The sequence below is a fragment of the Protopterus annectens genome, chromosome 9.part0 (assembly GCF_019279795.1).
Source record: "Protopterus annectens isolate FY-2018-M chromosome 9.part0, PAN1.0, whole genome shotgun sequence".
Lineage (NCBI taxonomy): Eukaryota > Metazoa > Chordata > Ceratodontiformes > Protopteridae > Protopterus > Protopterus annectens.
Genome location: NC_056743.1, coordinates 1,479,949,077 through 1,479,973,811, shown reverse-complemented (window position 1 = coordinate 1,479,973,811; position 24,735 = coordinate 1,479,949,077). Strand labels below are relative to the sequence as shown.

At 44.6% G+C, this 24,735-nt stretch overlaps 1 protein-coding gene across 5 annotated transcripts in view; it reads right to left on the bottom strand.

The window, feature by feature from the left end:
* Positions 1 to 24,735, bottom strand: part of WIZ (WIZ zinc finger) — a 3,168,750-nt gene that overhangs the window by 312,316 nt on the left and 2,831,699 nt on the right. For all 5 annotated transcript variants that reach the window (XM_044084420.1, XM_044084417.1, XM_044084416.1 and 2 more), the window contains one exon: positions 6,815 to 7,249. In XM_044084420.1, the coding sequence (XP_043940355.1) occupies positions 6,815 to 7,249 (435 nt within the window). The remainder of the gene's footprint in view (positions 1 to 6,814; positions 7,250 to 24,735) is intronic.

Genomic DNA, 24,735 nt, shown 5'->3' with positions numbered 1-24,735 from the left:
GAAATTGGCAGTTTAGGTTGGGGATGGTGGGAGTTAGTGACCGACGATGTGGTCTATATTATATGTTCGAAGTTTGAAAAAGTACAGTTTTGTACCTACCATAAATGTAGATGTCCGATAGGTATGCATCTGCAGTCCTTACATATGGGTTGTCCTGCCTCAGGCAGCCCTTCGGTTAGCCGGATTCCAAAGTCTGGGTCTGGCGTCGGCTGATGTCGCCCCTTTCCCCGATGTCAGAGCGCCTGGGGTATAAAAGCGTCAGCTGATGCCATCTTCCTCAGTTTTTCTTGCCCCAGATGCCAGGTGCCCTCTAAAGAAGGCTAAATTTTGGAGAAAAGAATAAATTCCAATCATGCACAGCAATAAAAAACAAATACACCATACAAGATAACCCCAGCTAGCTAAAATGAGGGATAGGTACCCAAGGAATACCACTGAGGGGTAGGAGGGAAAACCTGACTGCAGATGCATACCTATCGGACATCTACATTTACGGTAGGTACAAAACTGTACTATGTCCTTCAAGGATGCCTCTGCAGTCCTTACATATGGGTAGAATACCATAGCCAAGCTGGGGGAGGTAGGACCTAAGAAAAGGATGGTGTAGCTAACATGCTCTGCAGGACTGCCGTAGCAAAGCCTGCTCTGGATCTGGAATATAAAGGCAAGTTGTAATGCTTGGAAAATGTATGCACAGAGCTCCATGTAGCAGCTTCTAAAATGTCCTTTGTAGCCACCCCTCTTAAGAAGGCTGTGGAGGTGGCTGTTGCTCTGGTGGAATGAGGTCTGATGTTAGCTGGCACAGCTTTTCCATGAAAAGAGTAACAGAATCGAATGCAATTTCCTATCCATTTTGAAATTGTTTGTTTGGAAATTGCTTTTCCTTGTACACCAGCAGCATATGCTACAAACAGTTGGTCAGTTTTTCTGTAAGGCTTAGTTCTGTCCAAGTAGTAGCGCAACTGTCTGTGAATGTCTAGGATATGCAGAAGTTTCTCTCCTTTATTTTGTGGGTCTGGAAAGAAAGTAGGCAGGTGGATAGCTTGGTTCAGTGAGACTCTGGATACCACCTTTGGCATGAATGAAGGATTGGTTCTCAAAGAGACTGTGTCTCTATGGAAAATGAGAAATGGTTGTACTGCCATGAGGGCCTGTAACTCAGATACTCTTCTTGCTGAGGTTATGGCCAGAAGGAAGGCAGTCTTCCAAGACAGGAATTGCAGTTCTGAAGATGCTGCTGGTTCAAAGGGAGGTAGAGTTAATTTTTCCAACATGAAGTTAAGGTCCCATGTAGGCAGTGGTGGTCTCCTTGGAGGGTTGATGTTTTTTATCCCTCTTAGAAACTGCTTTAGCAGAGGATGAGAAAATACAGGTGGATCAGTGTTATACTCTGCTGAAATAGCTGAAGCATAAATTTTTATGGATGAATAAGAAAGGCCATTATGGAGCATTTCAGCCAAGTATTCAAGGATATGGGGAATGCTCATCACTGTCGGATCCTGACCCTTTGTGGTGTCCCAGGTTCGAAATCTTTTCCATTTTGCTGAATATGCCTTTCTTGTGGAAGGCCGCCGAGCTTCCATGATGATATCCTTTACCCTCTTGGATAGTTTATCCTGGCGAGGAGTCAAGGTATTTTCCAGGCTGTCAGCTGCAAGGTTTTTAGACTGGAGTGTAGAGTTTTGTAATTGTGCTGTGTCACAAGAAGTGGCCATTGTGGTAGAGGCCACGGTTTTGTGCGTGACATGCTCTTTAACAGTGGATACCAGTGTTGTCTTGGCCAGTCCGGAGCTATCAGAATCACTTTTGGTTGCTCTGTCCTGATCTTCAGTAAGACCTTGGTCATTAATGGAAGAGGTGGGAATGCATATACTGTTAGAGCCTTCCAGCTGAAGGATAGGGCGTCCACTTTGTATGCTTGAGGATGGTATGTCCTTGTGCAGTATTTCTTCAGTTGATGGTTGTGGGGGGAGGCAAAAAGATCTATGTCCGGCCTTCCCCATGCTTGTGCTATCTGATGAAAAATGTCTGGATGCAACATCCATTCGTGTGGATCCATGGTGTTTCTGCTTAGGCTGTCCGCCAGTACATTGTCCTTTCCTGGTATGAACTGGGAATGCAGTTCTATATTGAGTTTTAGGGAAAGTTCCCAAAGATTCATTGCCAACCTGCAAAGAGGGTAGGAATGGGTACCTCCTTGCTTGTTTATGTACCACATAACTGTGGTATTGTCTGTCTTTATTAGCAGGTGACCTTGATGCAGGAAATGTTCGAAGGCCTCGATTGAATGTATCACTGCCAGCATTTCCTTTTGGTTGATGTGAAGGTGCAATTCCTTTTGTGTCCATTGCCCTTGAATACATCTGCCCTTCATGTGTGCTCCCCATCCATGGTCTGAGGCGTCCGTTGTAATGGTTTGGCTGATATGAGGATTGCTGAAAAGCAGACCCATGTTTGACTGGCTTGCTTGTGCCCACCACTGAAATTCTTTTTGGAGGCATGGAATGAGGGGGATCAAAGCTTCTAGGCTGTGACTGTGTTGAGACCATAGACTCCTTAGGTACCATTGTAGTTTCCTCATATGCATCCTTGCTTGTGGAATCAGAAGAATGCAAGATGCCATGAAACCCAGGGCCTGCAGGATTTTCCTTGCTGTCAGCTGGGTTTGTGTTGTCAGATTTCTGAAATAATCCGGTAATTGTTTTTGTTTTTCTTCTGTGAGAAAAGCCATTTGCGTGATTGTATCCAGCTTTGCACCCAGAAAAATTATTTGTTGGGATGGAACAAGTCTTGATTTCTGAATGTTGACTGTGTATCCCAAGGCCTGTAGTAGGTGGATGGCATAGTTCAAGTGTGTTACCAATGTTTGTTGGCTGTCCGCTTGTATAAGGCAGTCGTCCAGGTATGGGTATATTTGAATCCCCTGAAGTCTGCAATGTGCAATTACTGATGCCAGGCATTTCGTGAATACTCTGGGCACAGTAGATAAGCCAAAGGGCAATGCAGAGAATTGATAATGCTCTGAACCTGCAAGAAATCTGAGGTGTCTTCTGCAACTTTGTCTGATAGGGACATGCAGGTATGCCTCCTTGAGGTCTAGAGGTATCAGCCAGGACCCCTTGCCCAGCATGGGAAGGAGTTGCTGTAAGGTCAGCATTTTGAATTTTGGCACGATGAGATAAGTATTCAGTGTGGACAAGTCCAGGATAGGCCTCCATTGCTTTTCTTTTCTTGGAACAAGGAATAGTCTGGAATAAAATCCTTGGCCTTGTTCTGTGTAAGGAAGCTTTTCTAATGCCTTCATTTGTAGTAGTTTGGAAATTTGCTTGAAAGCCTCTGCCCTTTGATTTGGTGGCAGGTTTGGCATGCCTTGTCTTTTTGGTAATGTATGAAAATGGAATCTGTATCCTTTGTATATTATTTGCAGTATCCATTTGTCCTTTGTAATACTTTGCCAATTTTCTGAGAACAGAGATAGCTTTCCGCCCAAAGGTGCTTCCAAATGAGCCCTGGTTGGCGGAGTCAAAGTCAATTCATTGAGTTTGTCCTTGTGCAGCAGTTGAAGGTCCTGCACTACACCTCTCTGGTTAGGAGGCTGCCACTGACGTCCTCTGTAGGAGCCTCGAGCTTTCCCTCTACCTCTGGCACGCCTGTTTTTGCCTGTCTGTGTCTGGAAAGGACCACTTCTTAGAAGGCCAATTTCTGCTGAATCTTGGTGGTTGGACCTGCAGAAAATCTTAGACTGTTTGTACTGATTTAGCCTTTTCCTCAAATTTCTTTAAGACCTCTTGAGCCGTGGAACCAAATAACGTTTGTTTTTCCAGTGGTGCATCCAGAAGCTTTGCTTTAACATGATCTGGCAGTGTTTGTTCCTTCAGCCAAGCATGTCTAGGTATGACTGCACCTGTCATTGCTGACATACATGAAGCTTCCAATGCATCATAACCACACTAAGAAATGGCTGCTAACCTGCTGAGAGTTATGCACCAGATCCTGAAGTGCCTTGCGGTCTAGGGGTTCAGGCGAGGATAGTTTTTTATGCAATTCATCTAACAGATACTCTTGATACTGTATCATATGGAATTGACAATTTAAAGCTCTCATAGAAAGAGTGGAAGAAGTATACACTAAAGCCCTGGATTCCCTTTCAGAAGGAAGTGGATTCTTGGCAGTGGTGGTTGTAACCCCTTTAGGGCCATGGGAAATAGTTTCTGGGTCAGCAGAGTGGCCCTTGTAAAGGTATAGATGCGAGTCCGGGACCCTGTAGTACCTGTCAGGTTTGACAGGAGCCGGAGGAAGGGAGTCAGGAGAAATACTAGACTCAGAGTATACATCTTCTATAACACTTAAAACAGGAGGAATAGCCAAAGGTCTATGCTGAGGTAAATGTAAAAAAGTCCTTAACCTCTTCCTGGAATCAGAGAATTCCTGGCCTTGCCATTTGAAATGCTCTCTCATGGAGTGAAGGGTCTCCCCAAAGGAAAACTCTTCAGGGGGGGGAGGCTGAGGGAATAGATTCCTCTGCATCAGAATCCTCGTAGGACGGAAGGGCCTCCTCCTGGTAGTCTGAAAGGGCAGAGTCATCTGAGGCCTCATCTGAAGACTGGGGATCTGTCTGCTCAACCCTGGGCGTTTTGCCTGGAGGTGGTTGAGAGCCCTGTCTGGATGTGGCCGAGAGCCCCTGATTAAGGAGATAAGGTCTTCAGCCAAACTTAAGATTTGTGAACTGGCAGTGGATCCCTGAGGAATAGCCTTGGGAGGGAGAGATTTTGGCTGTTTAGCAGCTTTAGCCTGTGTAAAGGCCTTAATGGACATGGATACAGGAGGCCTGGCTGCCCCACGTGCTGGAGTAGTTTTATCAACAGAAATAGTGTCGGATATTTCCTGAGCACCAGTTTCAGACGGTAATTCTATGACCGACTCAGAGATGGCCTCCGGTACCGAAGTTACCGGCTGTGCGGTGTGGTCGGTTGGAAGCGGTAGAGATTCGGCTTCAGTAGAGACAGAGACACTCGCGGCAGGCCTAGGCGTGGAGTTGGCCGAAACCGCGGACCGCGTGTGTCGGTCCTTATCCTTTCGTTTTTTGGGGTAAATGAGCTGTCGGAATCTCCGATGGCATGATATAACAGAATTTTTCCCAAAAAAATTCCTCTGCAAACTCTGCCCGACGCCTAAGAGTGCGTTTATTGAAGGAAGCACAGGCTGAACAGGCCGAGACGTCATGGTCTGGGCCTAGGCAGGGTAAGCAGTAAGAGTGGAAATCCTTATGAGGTATTTGTTTCCCCACAAGATAAACAATTATTAACTTTAACCGTTTGATCTGACATCGGCTGAGGCAAGAAAGAGTCCCCAACGGGGTACTTAGCTTTTTTGAAGACTTCGGTATCTGAAATCACAGGAGCTGGCCGACCGGCACTTGCGAACTGCTTCTGCTTCGGGCACCTCGCGGGGCAAGAAAGACCGAGGAAGATGGCGTCGGCTGACGCTTTTATACCCCAGGCGCTCTGACGTTGGGGAAAGGGGCGACATCAGCCGACGCCGGACCCAGAATTTGGAATCCGGCCAACCGAAGGGCTGCCTGAGGCAGGACAACCCATATGTAAGGACTGCAGATGCATCCTTGAAGGACATCTTTGAATGTTAAATAATCAAATTTAAATGTTTGAAGTTTCAAACATCGAACATATAATAAAACAAAAAAAAAAATAAACGGAACTTACCTGACTACTGTAGACAGGGGGGCAAGCCCCCCACACCCCCCACTCTTTACCAACTCTGAGACTGCACTACAGTGCGGTATCCCTTTACCGCACTGTAGTGTGGTCTCGGAGTTGGTATATTTAAAGAGCAGGGGGGTGCAGGGGGGCTTGCCCCCCCTGCCTACAGCCGTTAGTTTTGGGGTTTTTACATATCTTTGAAGTTTTATAACTTCGAACATTTAAATTCGGTATTTTAACGTTGAAAGTTATAAAACTTCTAATATATGACAGACCAACTGACAATGGCTCACATATCCTATAGAGAGGGAGGTAGTCTGGCAAATTGCAACACTGACAAATACAGGAGGGAGTGGTGTATTGCATGCAGTACTAAGGACTGTAAATGTGTGCTTGGCCCTGCCATGTCCATGTAGCAGCATGCATTGGGTGTGTTTAGAAACATGCAGGACTTCCACAAGGGAAGATGCAGCAGATCCCTCAGGTCAACCAATGGTAAGAGGGTTACTACAAAAAATGGAAAGTACTCTTTCATGACTGCATGGATGATGGCTGTGCCATAGAATACTGGCACCCTGAAAATGGTAAATAAATGGATAGTAGCGATGTGGCTAGGTGGTTGTCAGACATGAGGGAAGGTCATTTTGATGTGGGTTTTAACAGAAACAAAATGTATATAATATTGCAGAAAAGCCAGTCCAAGCTTAACCATGGTTGATGAAGTTTGTGCAGGTTTCAGGAGCTCTTAATTTAATAACATTACCAAAAACACACAGATGCTTGTTAAACTGCATAGATGGCCCACACAACCTGCATCAATGAGTTCTGCTCAGAGTTCTTTTACTGATTAAACACGTATCTGCTTGTACTACATATTACAATTGAACTGCTCTTTTAAGGTTTTCATGAAAAGATTGTGCAATTCTACTCACTTTTTGATGTTACATCCCTCCCCCTGTATCTGCAAGTGTGTGTGAAACTGGCACACTGACTTGAAATGTAATTTTACTAAACCAACCCCATTAATAACAGTTCAAAGACTACCATGACAGTGTGCATATATCCCATCAAACGTTCAACCAAGAATGTGGACTTACTGTTTATATTGTGGCGCTGGGAGGGAGTCCCAGGCTCCCGTAAGAGCGAAGGGGAGGTAATGCGAACATCACTACTTGAGTTGAAGTCCATCATATCAGCAACTTCACTTGTAGGCATTTCTTTTTCCATGGCTTTAGCAGTTCCTGGAAAACCACCTGATGAACTTGGCAACTTTCTACCAGCTTCTCCATGTTCACTGGCAATTGGGGCGGCCCTGAACTTTTTCATAAATGCATGACCACCTTGTATATAACTCCTGTAAGCTCCTGCCTTCTGTGGTTTACGTTTTATCCACTCACTCAGAGTTTCAATGGGAGAACCATTGACACACCACTCCGTCACTCCAAATTGCCGCAGATGAGCTCTAGCATGGCTGGCCAGTGCTTTACGGTTTTCAAAGCAGAGGCCACAGAGTTCACAGCTGGCATCAGGTGCTAAACAGAAAAGATTAATCATCTATTAGCAGGTACTTGCTAGGTTACAAACACACAAATAAGCAGCACATGAAGAAACAGCAGCAACTACTCTGCTAGATACCTTTACAGAAGAAATTGCTACATTTTTGAGGAGGACTTCTAAATTTGGTCAGTTAGTGGTCACTTCCTCACTGCCCTGCTACTCATCATTAATTTAAATGAAAAAAAAAAATCAACATACAAAGATCGAATAAAGGAAATTATGTGGGAAGTCCCTAACCCCAGGATGAAAGTAGACAGTCAGTTTTGGGAGTTTTCTACACTCAAATTAGTTAATTTCACACACTTCGTGAGTTCTTGTGTTCTGTAATAAATGTTTGCTAAACTGTTCTATTTTTATTTAAACACACATGCAATTATTAAACCAAGTGAGCTTCAGGCTCAACTAGGGACTAACATTAAACAAAAACATCATGAAACAATCAGACAAAGAACAGTTGTGTAAGATCTTACCGTAACCTTAACTGTCCTTCTCTTCCATGTAGGAGAGGTGGGCTGCCTGGAGAACCAGACATCCGGCCAGTATACCAAAGTCTTGGGATAAGGGGTATGTGCGACGTTGCATGTCAGAGCCATAAACCAATGTTGGCTATAAAAGTGACATCTGCACCTACTCAAGTTAGAAGCGACTGCCACATACAGTAGTACCCCTGATAAACAAGAGTGAAGGAAGCTTTCCAGACCCACATATACCACCAGACAAGGAAGTAAATGTATTATAGAGGTATGTAAACAGTTGCACTTGTGCCATAGCTTGGATGTAATGAAGCAAGGGGAATCCTACACAAGAAAGGATAAACAAATGAAAGGGGGGGATGAATACTGCAATATGGAAGAGAAAGACATCTAAGGTTATGGTAAGCTTTTACACAACTATTCTATGTCCTTCTATTCTCATGTTGCACTACTCATGACAGTAGGGAGAGTACCAAAGCTTTAGGTAGGAGCCTGGAGGGCAGGTTGGGAAGTAGGATTGATGAGACCCTGTAAAATGGACCTAGCAAACCCAGCCCTGGCTCTAGAAATCAAATCTAGCTTGTAATGCTTGGTAAAAGTATGTACAGAAGACCAAGTGACTGCCTCCAAAATGGAAGCGTAGTCAACACCTCAAAAAAACTGTAGAAGCAGCAGCTGCCCTAGTGAGCTCTCACACTAGAGTTTCTTTTCCATGAAAAAAATAGCAAAAGGAGAGGCAATTGTCTGTTTTGACACTGCCTTCCCCAAGGCCCTGAGGTGAAAGGAAACAATAAGTCAGTCAGACTTTAATATCTTGGCTGTCTACGAACATCCAAAGAATGTTAAAGTTCTTTCTGATGAGTTTTGAGGTTGAGAGAAGAAAACACGTAGATTAATGGTCTGATTCAAGGAGAGTTCATTAACCAAACTTGGAAACACAAAAGTCTTCTCAACTGACCAGAAATTCAGTTTATTGTAGAACACGAAAGTACTGAAAACTGAATAAGATTAAGCGCTTTTCGTTTAACACTTCGGCTAAACTTCTTCAGATAAACATCAAAATTACATGCTTATAAAACACTGCTCATTAAGCTTAGACAAGTGTTTAAAATCAATTAACTTTGAAAATCACTGTGGGTGTCTAAAGTTTTGGTTTAGAGTTCATTAACCACCTTAGGAATGAAAGGGTTGGTCCTGAAGGAGACCCTGTCTCTGTGGACGATGATGTAAGGAGGGGTAGACATAAGGGCTTGGATTTCTGAGACCCCCTGGTGGATGTAAGGGTCACCAGCAGTATTGTTTTCCAAATACATAGTTGGTGATGACGAGTGAGCTGGTTCAGATGGAGGTAGAGTGAGATTTTTCAAGCACAAAATTAAGGTCCCATGATGGAGGAATAGGTTTACGAGGTGGTCTAAAGTATGGCATCCCTTTTAAGAATAGTTTTACGTCTAACATGGAAGTGAAAGGAGGTATCAAAGGAAGGCAGGCGGATATGGCTGACAAATTGCACTTTTACAGAAGAGTACGTCAGTCCTAAATGTAGAAGCTCACACAAGTAATAAAGGACCATGGGGTACTGGAGCAAGACAAGGGTCCTGTATGTTCTTGAGACACTGCCTGGAGACACACTTCCATTTAGATACACAATTTCTCCTGGTACTATTTTCCTGGCCTCCCGCAGGACATTATGTCCTCTGAATACAGGTGTCTGAAGGGGATCAGAATTCTATCACCCATAAGGTCAGGTTGAGGTTGAGCACCTGAAAGTGGATGAGAGTTCCCCTGCCTTGTGTAAGTAGGTCGAAATCGGTGAGGTAACCTGTGGTGACTGCCCTTGGCTAATAGATGTAGTAGGGGAAACCAATGTGGTCTAGACCAAAAGGGGGTCAACCAAAAGGATTTCTGGTTTGTCTTCTGGATTTTCAGAAGAACTTTTTGACTTAGTGTGAAGGAGGGAAGGGATAAAGAAACATCCCCGCCCAAGAAAAAGAGAAGGTTTCTGCCTTCCAAGCTTGTGGATGTGAGTTTCTGGTTTAAAATAGAGACATCTGTCTGTTCTGGGAGAGGGCAAACAGATCTGCCTGAGGAATACTCCACCTGTGAATAAGATCCAACACCACCTCCCTCTGAAGGATCTATTTGTCAGAAGGTAGTGAGGTTCTGCTGAGGGCGTCTGCCATCACATTCTCTGCTGAAGGAATGTAAACCGCTAGCAGATGAATGTGTAGTTTTGTTGCTAGACACCAAATTTTGACTGCCAAAGTGTAAAGTGGATAGGACCTTGTCCCTCTCCTGCTTGTGGATATACCACAGGACAATCATTGTCTGTGACTACCCTTCAAGGTGCCTGGTAGGAGAATTTTTTGGAATGTTTGACGTGCCAAGAGAAAGGTCCTTAATTCTTTGATACTGATGTGCTGCTCCTGTCTGTGGGTGGACCACTCTCCCTGAACTTCGCTCTGGTTGTGAACTACTCCCCAACCCAGATCTGATGCATCTATGTAGAGGTGTTGAAAGGGTGGGGGAATCTGTTAAGGGTATTCTGTGACATTCCAGCTCTCTTTTCAAGCATGAGAGAAGAGGGAGGGAAACATCCAGAGAATGGGAGTGTTGGCTCCACATACTCTTCAAGACCCAATGGAATTTTCTCATATGCAGCCTTGCAAAAGGAAACAGGGGAAATCAAAGACTCCGTGTGGCCTAGGATCCTCAGAAATTCCATGTCCCAGACGGTTTGGAGGGGAAGAGGAGACTGGAAGTAATGGGTTGAGGGCTTCCACCTTCTGGCTGGGGATGAAGGCTGCCATCCTGTTTGTTCTTATTCTGCATCCTAGGCAGCTCAGATCTTGGGTAGGTTTCATATGAGATTTTAGTTGGTTCACTGTGAACCCTAAGTCTGCCTAGGTTTTGCACACCATGTGTAGGTGGTGGTAAAAGGAGTGCCAGTCCTGGTGTAGGATTAACAGGTCGTCTAGGTAAGGATATATTTTGTAAGCTCTGCATTCTGCACTGGGTGATAACTGGAGCTAGACACTTTGTGAACACACTTGGGGCTGTAGAGAGCCCAAATGGCAATGCAGAAAACAAACAGTGAGGAACCTACTGAAAAACGCAGGAATTTCCTGTAGCTGGGGTGAATGGGGATATGAAGGTAGGCATCTTTTAGATCCAGGGATACCATGAAGGCTTGGCTGCGGATAAGGGGTAAGAGATGGTGCAAGGTGAGCAGCTTGACGGTAGGCAAATTGAGGAAAAGACTAGGATCTGAATCAAAATTGGAGGGAAGAGATGAAGCTGGGTTGAAGGAGGTTGAGATGTCCCCCTGGAAGAGGGGAACTGACCACCAAGTCATGAAATAACCTTTTTGGATGTAGAGGACCCAAGCCTCTGAGGTGATTTTCTGCCAGGAGGGTAGGAAAAGGGTGAGGCGAAAGGACAGGGGTTGGGTGCGAGTAGAGGATCTGAGTCAGAGTGGAGGAACTCTGTCAGGGTTAGGCTGCCTCTGAAAGGGAGCAGAGGTCGAGGTGGAGGAGGGTCTAGGGACTGGTTTGCTTCCTAGGGTGCCTCCGTCCTTGGATAGTGGAGCAGCAGAATGAGAAGACTACCTCCTTACAAAACAGGTCCTTTGTGGGTAGTTCCTGTGGTACCCTGGAATGGGCGAGACTAGCAAGTGTTTTAAATTTTGTAACTCCTTGCCCTTCTCTTGGAGAGATTTTTAGGAGCTCTGCAGCAGTAGTGCCAAAAAGCCTTATTATCAAGTGGAGCGTCCAGTAATTTGGCTTGTACATCCATGGGTAGGGGATGCAGTCTCACCCAGGAGTACCTTCTGAGGACTGACCCTGATACTACACATTTGGATGATGCCTCTACAACATCATAACTGCACTTGGAGTGCCCGGTCACCTGAGAAGCAGTAGATAACAGGGCAGAGAGCTGAGACTTTGCAGGAAAATCTGGCACATCTGGCATTAATGCAGAGGCCCTGTACAGGGTATCTAGCACAAACTTAGCTATGTGGGTGCGATAGTTAATAGCTCCAATGGCTAGTGTAGAAGAAGTACATATTTTCTTCCCCTGTCTATCCATGAATTTTCTATCCTTATCTGTGGGAAATAAAGATGAAAGCAGCTGTCTGGAAGATTTGTCTGCTGACACAGCAATGGCTGCTGGGTCTGTAGGGGGCTAGTTGAACAAAAACTGTGTGTCTGGGGGACCTTGTAAAACCTATCAGGACGTTTGGATATTGACAGCTGAGAATCTGGGGTCTGAGATGCAGCCTGCAAGCCATCATTAAAGGCTGGAAGCAGAGGAGGGGGACTGCAGATGGAGAAGGCTGGTCCATCAGTAAGAGTTCAAAGTCCCTCTTTTTAGTCTCAGAAACATCAGAGACCTGTCATTTAAAATGTTCCTTCATAAGAATAATGATGTCCCTAAGAGAAAATTCCTCCCCAGGAGATTCAGGACTAATGGTATCCTCCTCCTCAGCAGTAGCAAAGTCCTTGGGAGACTCAATTTGGGAACAGTAAGTCAGGGAGCCATCAGAAGACGGTTCTTCCTCTGAATCCTGCAAGGCCTGCACAGGCGGTAGGGAAGGTTGGGACTGTAGGGTCTGAAAGGCTCCGAATAAATTCTGGGAAAAGGCTTCCCATCCAGGTGCTGGTTCGGTAACCCTGTGCTTTTCTTTCTTTCTGTTTCCTCTTAAGAGGAACAGAGGTAGTAGTGTGTTTTGTAGCCGGGGTGGATGGTAAGGCAGTAGTAGGCCCCTCCGATACCATGAGCTGTGGTTCCCCCTTGCCATCAGGGCCTGATTGATCCAGTGGACGTACTCTGTTTCCATGGAACCGGCTTCCACTATGGTTCCCGGTTCCAGCTGTGAAACTGATGTCCAATGAAACCCTGGGCTAACATCTGCCTTGAGAGTTTCACCGGACTCTTGAGGTGCAGCATGGGCGTTGGGTCTAACTTTTTTTGGCTTTCTTCTGAGGCAGCTCCTTGGAGGTACCTACCCCACCCTCCATACCAAACGCCAAATGACGGAGCCTTTGGTTTTCCAAGTAAAACTTGGAAGCAGCCAGGTGGCTATACAAAGTTTTAGGTACAAAGGACTGGCAGATGTCACAAGACTTAGTCATGGGCTTCCCCTAAACAAAAACATTGATCGTGCATGTCCTTAGGTGGAATTTGTTTTCCACAAGCACACTTTCCCTTCCTAGCTGACATGTATGCCTCAAAAGCAAGAAGAAATATAATCAAAAAGCCCAAAAGGGTACTTATCTGTAGCACACAGCCGAAGTCAGACGAGCAAACAGATTCCTAGACCTGGCAATCAGAGGTCTTTAGACCACTGCGGCAGAAAAGTTCTAGCTTGGGTACACACAGATGTGACTTACAGCAGATGTCGGATTATGGCTCTGACATACAATGTTGCACATACCCCTTATCCTAAGACTTTGGTATACTGGCCAGATGTCCGGTGCTGCAGGCAGCCATCTCCCTACTGTTATGAATACTGCAATATGAGAATAGAAGGACATCACCAAGATGCAACAGATCTTAAATGCAAAAGTATCAATGACTTATCAATTCTGACACACAGCATGCATCCTTAAGAGCACCCAAAGGAAAGATGCTACCAGGAAGTTTCTTGATGAGGCCACAGGAACTTAATTGCAAATTTAAACTTCTCTCCTGAGTGTCACACAGGAATTATTTTTTTTTTCCCCACTCTCCCACCCTGGTGCCTTTGTTTTTAAACTCGGCTGTCTTTCTAGTTGCCTGCTCATTATGTTAATTTGTCTGACTCCCTATTTAGTGACTTCATGTTGGTATCCCATAATTCCATTGATGTGGGCAGAGTTACATGATTATGTATGCAAATGTTATGTTAATCACCTTCCTGATTTTTGGCCAGTTGTACCTACTTTTCATGGGCCTTTGCTCAGATTTTTGATGTTTCCAGGTTGAAAGGTATGGTGCCTACCCCTTCCAACCAATCTTCCTCTTTTAAAATTAGTGGCTCTCCACTTAGGTAGAAGGGGTAACTTAAGCTTTACCTTTAATAACTAAATGTTTAGCGCACACTGCATCTCTTAAGATATTAACCCATTTTTCCATCTTACCTTTAAAACATGCAACATCTACTGCAAGACCACCAATTACTGGACAGCACACCTTCTGCCTCTCAGTAGTCACCTTGGAATTACTGCTTCTGTTTTGCTGCTAGTGAGAGGAGGAGCATAGAAACATTATTTCCTGGGGCCTGGTGATCAACAGACAGCCTAATAACTGTTTCATAGAAGCCATTTGGAATCTGTGCTTATGTTTTGCTCCTGGTGAGAGCAGGAACCCAGTGCATAGTTCTGGTTGGGAAGCGAGTGTCTGTGCTCGACCTTCCTGATTGGTCTGGTTACTTATTCAAGGCATCTACCAAGAACATGCTACAACAAGCCTACATACCCTTGAGTCATCTGGGACAAGGTTTAAAACAGGATTTGAAAGAGCTATGTAATGGCTGACTGACAATAACTGGATACATTAAAAGTGATGTATAATGTATGCAAGAGAGGGCATTAGGCAGTCAAAACAGCAACCCAGAGGCAGCAGAACAAAGACATGTTGGGTCAATTACTGCTGCCCCTTTGGTGAGGCATGGGGGTAGGGTTAGGGTGGGGATTTGCAGTTTCACAGCCATTCATTCAAATTACATTTAAACAGAATAAATGAAATATTCTACTCTATGTGGAGTGGGAGATGGTTCTATAGAAGGGGTATTTCCCTGGAATACATACCTATCCCTCCAAAATGCTCCAATTATTTTGCAAAATGCAAACAGAGATTTGAGATCTCTTGAGATGGATGTACACACTACTACTGGACTTGCAAATGTGCAAAAGGTTTGACAGGATAGGGTCTGTTGAGGCTGTGTGTGTGAGGCAGAGGTCACTTCTTAGCAGCCTGTAAGATCCTGATAAGTCAGACAAAACTTTCAGTCTGCAGTTTTAGTGATTTAGGTCCTTGATTTTTTTTTTAGTGAGAAAGCATTGTAGTCACACGAGCTGTGACAAGTGTTTGATCAGGAACATACTAAATGGGGCAATATATTGAATGATCAGTCTGATAAGAGCAGAATACTGTAGAATGATTACATCCCTAGAACTGGACTGTATACCTTTAGAAATAACCTATGCGATGAAAAACAACTTCCTTACAATACTGGTTATGTGGTGATCAAAGGCAGTTTTTTGTTGACATAGGTTAACCAAATCTGTGACTATGGGATCATCTTTCAGGGATGTGATGTCAATGTGACAGTTACAAGGGAAGCCATGCTTGTCGAAAGATCATACTATACATTTCTTTGCTGTTAGTTTTAGTCTATGGTTTTCACACCAGCCATCTGCTTGGGAAAGGCCGTCTTGGAGGATTTTGGTATTCTCTGAGGAGTTTTTGATGGAACCAAGCTTGCAGATTGCTGTAGTCATAGACCCTTAGCATTTGCTTTGACTTCTGAGAAGTAAACACCACAGATTAGTGGCCCAAGGACTGAACCCTGGGGTATACCATTAATGACATGTCTTTGTGAGCAGGTAGAGCCTGCCCACCCAAGTTATACTTGTGAGGCAGTTTGCTATCCAATGAGTTACATAGGGGTTTACATTTAGCTGGGAGAGTTTATTTACAATACCATAATGTGGGAAGGTGTTAAATGCCTTTGAGAGGTCTAGACAAGTGGACTGCACTGATATGCACTCATCTACTGCTTCAGTAACTATCTTGAAGATGACCAGGTTAAGTAGGAAGACCTGCCCTTGATGAATCTGAACTGGCTTGGATAGACAGTTTGTAGATTATGTAATTAATAAACAAGAAAACAAGTAATGCACCTTTCCAAAACCTTAGAGATGAGGATGGCCAGGCTTATGAGTGTATAAATTACCCAAATCACTTGATGTCCCACCTTTGTGCAAGAGGATGACTATTGCTGTCCTCCATTCGAGTATGAAAGCTGTCTGGAGAGTGAAACTGAATAACCTATTTCTAACAATTCATGTTTCAGCCTCACTACTAGACAGCCCAGTATGTTATCTGTTCCCGTAGTAGTGTTTTGGGCCTTGGATAGCACCTTAAGGACTTGTTCTTAGGAAGTTCATAGGAAGTTACTAGGTTACTGGCCCTGAAGCCATTATAAGCCTAGCCAAGAGTTTAGCCCATGTTTAGACACGTCAACACTCAAAGCACCTGTCCCAGCAAGGACACAGGTGGAATCCCAGGCCTGTATTTTCTGTTTCCCATACAGTTATCCAGGTTGCACTTAAAAAGGGATAATAAGATACTCTGCTGGATGTGGAGAGGGAGTCTATTCCACAGATGGGGGACTCCCTGGGACACAAATCTGTCCCACCAACAAGTTCTATTGATATCACAGACCAGGTTGAGGTCATGCATACGGGTTACTCGAGTGGAGCTTGACTTGCAGATATGCAGAAGTCCCATCAACGCGGGGTCTAAGATTACTTTGCATGCTAGACAGAGGTCACCTCTGAGGAGTCTGTATGAAACTGAGGATAGGGACAGGGCTTTTAGCCTATCTGTGTACAGTAGATGTTTGAGACCCTGGATTCACCTGGTGAGGAACCTCTGTGGTTTCTCCAGCTGCTGCATGTGCTTTGAGGTAGATGCCGAAGGGGGCGTTGTTCTCAATAACTGGCCTTATAAGGAAAGAATACAGGGATATTTATGACCTCTTTGTCCCTGGATAATATACCCTTTTACTTAGGAGGTGGGCCATGTAGAAAGCTTTCTGTACAACGGACGCAGCATGGTGGTCCAAAGTCAGGTTGCTATCAACCTGGGTGCCCAAATCTCTCACTACTGATTGAGTACTTAGCACATTGTTATTAATGTGATATGTGGGGACATCACTCTCTCCAAAGGGGATGATTACACATTTTTTGGCATTCAGCTGGAGGCCATGTTTCTGGCACCATTCATTTGTTTGGGTGAGACCCTCTTGGAGAACGTCCATAAAACTAAGGGAATTGATAACTGCGCCCAGCTTGCAGTCATCTGCAAGCTTGGTCAACCATAACCCACTGGTTTTGGCCTGCACCTCAAAGAAGTACATCCCGAATAACAGAGGCCCCAGGACCGATTCCTGGGGTAAGCAGATTGTTACAGGTCTACTGCTTGAGGTGGCTTTCCCTATTTTGATTAGGTGGGTTCTATCAGTGAGCCAGTTTGCTACCCATCTGGTAGCATTACAGACTGATGCCTAGTTGAGAGTGTTTATCTATTATGCCCTAGTGGGGAATAGTGTCAAAGGCTTTGGCCAGGTCAAAATAGGCAGTGTCTTCCCCTTGTCCATGGGTTTTGGCGACTGTCTCTAAGAAGTCAACCCAAATTAACATACATGACCTCTCTTACCAAAGCCAAACTGTGCCAAACTGTGTGGGGTTGAGTGTTTGGAGGTTGCCAATGTCCATGTTAATGAGGTCCATGATAATCCGTTCCATGGCCTTGCAGATCAGGCTAGTTAGGCTGATGGGTCTATAATTTCCCGGATCTGTGGACACTCTAGGTTCATAGGTAGGTAATTAGGCTATCAGCCCAAGGGCCTACGTAAGCCTAGCCAACAAGGTTCCCTGGCTTACGCCTCCCAAGAAAGTTATTTTCCTGTGCCACTGTCGAGCAGACACACAGAAGTGATTCCCCAGGGTGTACTTCCCATTTCCCATCCACTCATCAAGGATTTTTCTTGGAGTGCTAATGAAGACCTTTTCTTGACATAGATGGGTAGCCTGTTCCAGAGTATGGGAAGTCTCTGGGACAGGAATGTATCCCTCCAGCATTGTCCTGTTTATTGTGGTGACAAGGTTTAGGTCCCTAGAATGTGTAGCTCGGAGGGACTGGGATTTCTTCAGGTGTAGCATGTCCAACAGCTCTGGGTTTGACATAGCTTTATATGTTAGGCAGAGATCACCTTGGAGCAGGCGATATGCTACGGAGTAAAGCTGGAGTTTTTTGAGGCGGTCAGTGTAGGGCATTTGTTTGAGGCCAGTAATCCTATTTGTGAGGTACTTCTTTGGCCTTTCCAGCTGCTGCAGATGTCTTGTGAGGTACATTCCAAAAGGGGTGTTGTACTCTATAATGGGTCTAATAAGTGTCGAGTAGAGGGGAACAATGACATCTTTTCCTGGATGAGAGCCCTTTTATGATGAGGTGTGCCACGTAGAAGGACTTCCTGACTACTGTGGTGATGTGACTATCAAAGGAGAGACTACTGTCCACCTGGGTCCCAAGGTCTCTTATCAAGCATTCGGTGTTAAGTAGATTGCTGCCTATGTGGTAGTTCATGGGTACAGAGTTTTTACCAGAGGGGATGACACTGCACTTTTTGGCATTGAGCTTGCGGCCATGGCTCTGACACCAGGCATCTGTCTCAGCGAGGCCCTTCTGTAGGATGTCCACATCATTTGTGGACTTGACTATGGCTCCTAGTTTGCAGTCATCTGCGAACTTCGTTAGCTAGCAGCCTTCTGTGTTAGCCTATACTTCAGAGAAGTAGATACCAAACAGGAGAGGTCAAAGGACAGAACCCTGTGGTACTTGTCACTGCTTTGAGGTCAGATTTGGAGTCTGCAACTTTTAAAGTGTGGGTTCTGTCAGTGAGCCAAGTTGGCAACCCATCTTGTGATGTAGGGATTTATACCAAATTTAGGGAGTTTAACTATAATTCCAGAATGGGGGATGGTGTTGAAAGCCTTGGTGAGGTCAAGATAGGCTGTGTGAACTACCTTACCCTCATCTACGGCTTTGGTGACTGCCTCAAAGAAGTCGATCAGGTTCAGGAAGCATGATCTGCCTTTCACAAACCCGAACTGGGTGGGATCCAGAGTTTGGAGGTTACCAATGTCTTTGTTTATGAGTTCCATGATAAGTTCCATGGCCTTGGAGACCAGGCTAATAGGTTGATAGTTCACAGGATCAGTGGTGGCTCCCCCTTTGTGGAGTGGGATAACTGTTGCTGTGCACCATTCAGTGGGCACAAAGCCTGATGTGAGGCTATTATTGAACATGGTGCTTAAGTGGGGAGCCAGTTCATTCTGAAGTTAGTGTAAAACGCAGTCTGGGATGTTGTCCGGTCCCATGGATACTGTGTTTTTGGCTTTAGAGAGTGCAGCTTGTGATTACAGGGACTCTGCATTCTTCCTGTATAGATATGGGCCCTTTAGGGGGTGAGAAAGGGTAAAGTTAGCACTGAACCTACCTGCCAGGATGTTGGCAATATCAGTTGGTTCTGTAATTTTCTTGCCTTTGTGCTGTAAACTCAGAGCAGATCTGGGTGTTGCCATAGAGATTCTTGACATAGCTATAGAATGCTTTGTGGTTGTCCTTGAGAATTAGTGGCAATTTTGTTTTCACAGCTAGCTTTGGAGGATCTTATAAGGGATCTCAGCTTCTTACTGAGGCTGACCAGGGAGCTCCTCCACTCATGGGGATTTTATTCTCTTTTGCAACAGTTTCTTCCTTCAGTTGTACAGTTTTGTTTATGGCAGGGGACCACCAGATTGGCTTCCTTTTTTTTGGAGGATAGCATCTTGGTTCTGTTTGGGATAGCACGATCCATGCAACTGTGTAAGTGCTTATAGAGTGCATTTGTGTAGGATTTAGCAGTTGTAACTGTATTGTCCATCTGCATGGGTATCATCATAAAGTTCACCACTTCTGTCTTTAGAAGTATGAAGTTGGCTTTGGAGAAATTTTTTACTGTGGTTTCCTTAATGGGGGGTGGGGGTGGGATGTGGATATCAAGGGTGATTAGGTTATGGTCAGATTGGACCAACGAGGAGTTGACTTCAGGTGTGGAACACCGGTCTCTCATGTTGGTAATGACTAGGTCTAGGATATTGTTGCCCCTGGTGGGGGTGTGGATAAGCTGATCCAGGGCATTGGAGTTTATGAATTCTAGAAAGCATTGAGCTAAGGAGTTGGTACACGAGTAGTTTTCCCAGTTAATGGTGGGGTAGTTGAAGTCGCCCATTATTAGGGTGTTTGGTTGAACCCTAATATTTTCCAGTACATCAAGAAAAGAGGAGTGGGAATCCTGGGGCACGGTGGGGGATCTGTAGCAAGCTACAGTTTGGATTGCAGTTTTGCCCAGAGTTAGTTGCACTTGTATAACCTCAGATGCATTATGCAGAGCAACTAGCCTGGAGGTGTGGATATCCTTAATGAATATGGACACACCTCCGCCTTTGGTGTTTCAGTCCAGGTTACATGGCCGAAACGTGTAGTATGAGTTATAACCTGGTACTGCAGGGATGCTCTCTGGAGCCTTGAACCAGGTCTCAGTCACTGCAGATATCGATTTTCTACATTTTAAGGAGTGCCTTGAGTGAGTGAATTTTGAGATTTAGACTTCTAGCATTGAGTAGCATTACCCTCAGTTTTTGCTTGCCTGTTCCTGTTACGGTGGTGAATTTGTTATTTGAACCTTGCCTAAAAAAGGCACTATAGGGGCAGCAAGAGCCTTAGCCAGTATCTGGAATCCCAGGGGCGACAGGTGCAGGCCATCTGTGGCAAAGCATCAGCGTCTGTCGACCATGTCACCCCAAGCAGACAGATACTGGATCCCCTTAGAATGACACCAGAAGCTTAGCCAATTGTTGAAGTCAATCATTTTGTCCTTGCACTGCGGTATCATTCTGGGCGATGCAGAATGCTACTCAGGGCTAGGGTAATACCAGCCTGGGCTGCAAGATCGAAGAGCTCTTCCATGTCTCTTTTCATGTAGTCCAGGGAGGTACGTCTGAGGTCATTTACACCAACATTGACAATGACAGAGTCATATTTGTACTTGCTGTGGAGTGACCCGAGTGCGTGGGTTATGTGGCGGATCCTGGCACCACACAGGCAGCTGATAGTAACCTTCTCTTTGTTTAGCCTGGTGAGTGGGACATCAGTGTGCCTGACTATAGAGTCACCTATGACTAGTGTGTTAGGTACACTGTTTTGCCTTACTGGCTGTGGTTGAGTGGCACATTGAGTCTGTGGGCTATGTGTCATTTGGGTTGTGTTGGGGGATGGAGGTTGCCTATTGCATTTCTGCTTTGGAGGTCTCAGTTGCTTAGACAGATTATTATTGAGAGCCTCCACGAATGTTTTTGTGTTACTAGGTGTGGATTCTGGTGGTGTAGATTTAGTGAGACTATGTGATGAGTGTGGTGTGGTGCAAATGTTTACCTTCTCCTCATGACTGTCAAGTTCAGTCTTGGCTGGAGAGAGCTTTACCTCCAGTTTGGCTAGATAAGTGCATCTCTCACAGGTTGTAGTGTTGGGTGGTAGGAGGAGAGGTCTGTCTGTGTACATGAGACAATTTCTGCATTGCCTGAAGATGCCCAGATTCATCAGACAGACAGGAGAGAACACTGGGAGCTGTCCCTTGGACATGCCTGAATAAAAGCAAAACCAGATTTAACATACATGACCTCTCTTACCAAAGCCAAACTGTGTGGGGTTGAGTGTTTGGAGGTTGCCAATGTCCATGTTAATGAGGTCCATGATAATCCGTTCCATGGCCTTGCAAATCAGGCTAGTTAGGCTGATGGGTCTATAACTTCCCGGCTCGGTGGACACTATCTTTGTGTAAAGGGATGACGGTGGCTGTCCTCTACTTGGCTGGGAAAAAGCTGGTACTCTAGCTTTGGTTGAATAGGGTGTCTTAACGGTGCTGAAAATTCACGCCTGAGTTAATGTAGGATGCAGCCTGGGATGTTTTCGGGAAAAGAGAACTTCAGCCAGTGACTCATTTACCAGGCAAACACCTTAACAATTACACCAACTGATCTCTACAACTGGGGAGTTGTACTGATTATGTCTAGAAATTTCTGGGCATACATGTTTGAGGATGTAAGAAAGGGGTACCTGAAGTCTCCTAATAAAATAAGTGTTTGGCTTGATGCTTAGAGACTCCATACAGGTTAGGTAGGAGGTATAGGAAGATGGTGACGAGAAGTTTTATTAATATTAAGTTATACCTGAAGGAGTTCCAGGTCATTACACTAACAGATCTGGAGGTGAATATGGACACAATGCCACCTTAAGTGCCCTCATCTAATGTGGTGTGCGTGAACATGTGGTAGACATTAACACCTGATACTGACAAAACTTAAAATTTCTTACACATCTATCCAGTATATGACTTTGTCATTTAACATATTACTAGTAGCTGACAATTACAATCCACTTGCTGTATCCAAAGAGATTGGTGGCTGATACAACCACAGCCTCTTATTTACATTTGTTTCTCTCTTCCTAACAGAAGTTCTCAGTTTTCCTAGGCAACGGTGGCCATGCCCTCAAATACCTGCTTTACTGGCAGAACGGCCTGTAACCTGAGCTCCCTAACACCAAGCTTAGGTAGTGAAATGGAGGATCAGAAAGTTCCTTACCCCCTTCCTCATGCACTCTCGCATTCAATTACGGGTTTCCCTGACGGACAAATCCTCGGTGGGAAGGTGATCCTGAAAATAAGGATACCATACTTCTTGTTACAGCTGAAGGGCAAATATCCTCTACTTCCTGATGTCTTGTTTAACAAAATTTTAAGAGTGAGATTTCTTCCATTAGTGAGGAGAGCCAGCTGAGATGCAGGCGGCTTCCCAGGAAGAGAGGCAATAAGGACAGTCTTCCACACTGCTACATACTCAAAGGTAAAACGTCTACAATCAAATACAGCAAAAGCTGAGACGGGCATAAGTGGGATGGACGTGTCAGGTCTACAGGATGCAAACTAGGCTGCTCTTTTCGTTTTCACGGCTAAGAGGAAAAAGCCATGTCTATGCCACATCAGTGGGTATCTTAAAACAAAGTAATGTAATATCCAAATAGGGGAGAGTGGTTTCCCAAAGTCCACCTAGCAAGGGGACAATCCACAGGTGCCTAGAAATGAATGTCCCCCTGTAATGCAGCATTTAATTCTACATAGCTTGGAATGAGACACCTGTATCCTACTACCAAGCCTCTAAAGGGGTATGAAGAGGAGATGCAAAACCTGACCAGTCTACATCTGGTTGTAGATGTCCATAGGTTCTTGCAGGAAGGACAGAATCTCAAAGGTCTTATGCTCTCTGCCTATGGATGAGTTTTTTTCCCTTTTTTGAATGCTTAGACCCCCCCCTATAAGTGCAGAAGACAACTCTCCCTCCAAAAAAGGATCAGCTGCTTTTTTGTCTTAAAGCAACAAGCTTCTTGTGTGCTTGGAAAACACTCAAGGTCCACACTCCCCAAAATAAGAGACATTTACTAAACAAACCATAAAGGCTATATACTTAGGCATGTTACAAGGTACCTCAAAGAATAGCAGACAGTAAATGCAAATAAGTCATTTGGCAGCACCTGCTACAAGCACACTTGCTGGCAACTTTTCTCAAGCATGCCAGTAGCATTGGAAAGATCTCAAAGTCACAGTAAAAGATTTTTTTTTTTTTAAACCGATGGGGGGTAATAACCTGGACAGTCAATGCACTGAAGTCCAATCGTTTATGGCAAGAAAGAATTAAAGATGGCTGGGCGCCCATCCCTTTTAAATCTGAAGTTCTACTGACATACTTGGTATGGGGAAAGGACAGCCCTGTGTATTGCTCTGAAAGCAATGGGCCAGGCGGTCAGACATCTGCTTGCGGTTTAATTCCAAAGACTTACAATTGATACAATCAGTTCTTTGTGATGAACATCAGAGTTGAAAATTTAAAGAATCTTCAGGATTCCTATAAACTCTTTCTAGGCTTCTGGGATTATCCCATGAAGTAAAATTGCTTTTAGAACTTATAAATGTAGACATTATGTACTCACTGTTAAAGATCTTACTTACTGGAATATCTGTTTGCAGGTAGACAGACCGGCCTGCCCAACTTCCAGAGCTCTACCTATTCAAAGGATATGGCCATTTCCTTCCCAATTCCACTAAAGTGCATTTGTGTTAAAACAGGATCATCAACAGATACCATCTTTACATTGATGCCTTGTTGAATTCAGCTGACCAGACCTTGATGCCAAAGCCCTAATACACCATAATGGGACACTGCCCTGTGTCACAGACCCACCCCCACAAGTCTCCAATCTCCCTCTTTGGGTGGTATGGCATGATAAAAAAACAGGTAATCTTGCAAGGAATGCACTAGTTGTTGCAGTGGTGAATGAGATCTGATATGCTCTGGAATTTACTTTCTGTGACTGTGATAACAAACGGCAATAAATCTGGAAACCCCTTTGTGATTGCCTGTTTGTTGATGGGATTTTCCAGTTTGTTGCATGCAAAGGCTACCAAGAATTGATTGTACTTTATTAATGACTTGGTCCTATCCAGATAATATTTATCAGAGTTGTCTACATTCCCCCGATTTTGAGGGCGAGGGAAGGCGGCCTAAAAATGTATGGACGGATTCAAAATTCTGAAACCACCTTGGACATGAAAGTGGGGTTTGTCCCGAGTCCCTCTGTCCTGGTGAAAAATAAGGGCGGGCTCAATGCACACGACAGCCTACATTTCTGATACCTGTCTAGCTAAGGTAATAGCCATTAAAAACACCGTTTTCCAAGAAAAAAATCCTGTCTCAGCTTTAGTTGCATGCCTAAAATGTGACAGCGTGAGTTTTTACTGTACAAAACTGAGGTCCCAAAGACGAAAGGCCTCAAGTGGATAATACCCTTAAGGAGCTGCTTCATAAGATGCTGAGAGAAAAGAGGCGGCTGCATAGGAAGTCAGGTGAAGGTGGCTGAAGAGTGTATTTTTAATGAAAGAACAAGACCATAACTGATCTATACTGATGTTGGGATGATACTCTACTCCTGACACTAGACTCAAAACCTTCTCCATTTTGAAATACACAAGACTTTCTAGTGCTTTGTTTTTGGTCTTCCTTTAAATTATCTAGCATATCCTTGTCCAAACAGAGGACTTGCTGAACAGTTAATATATTAACTAA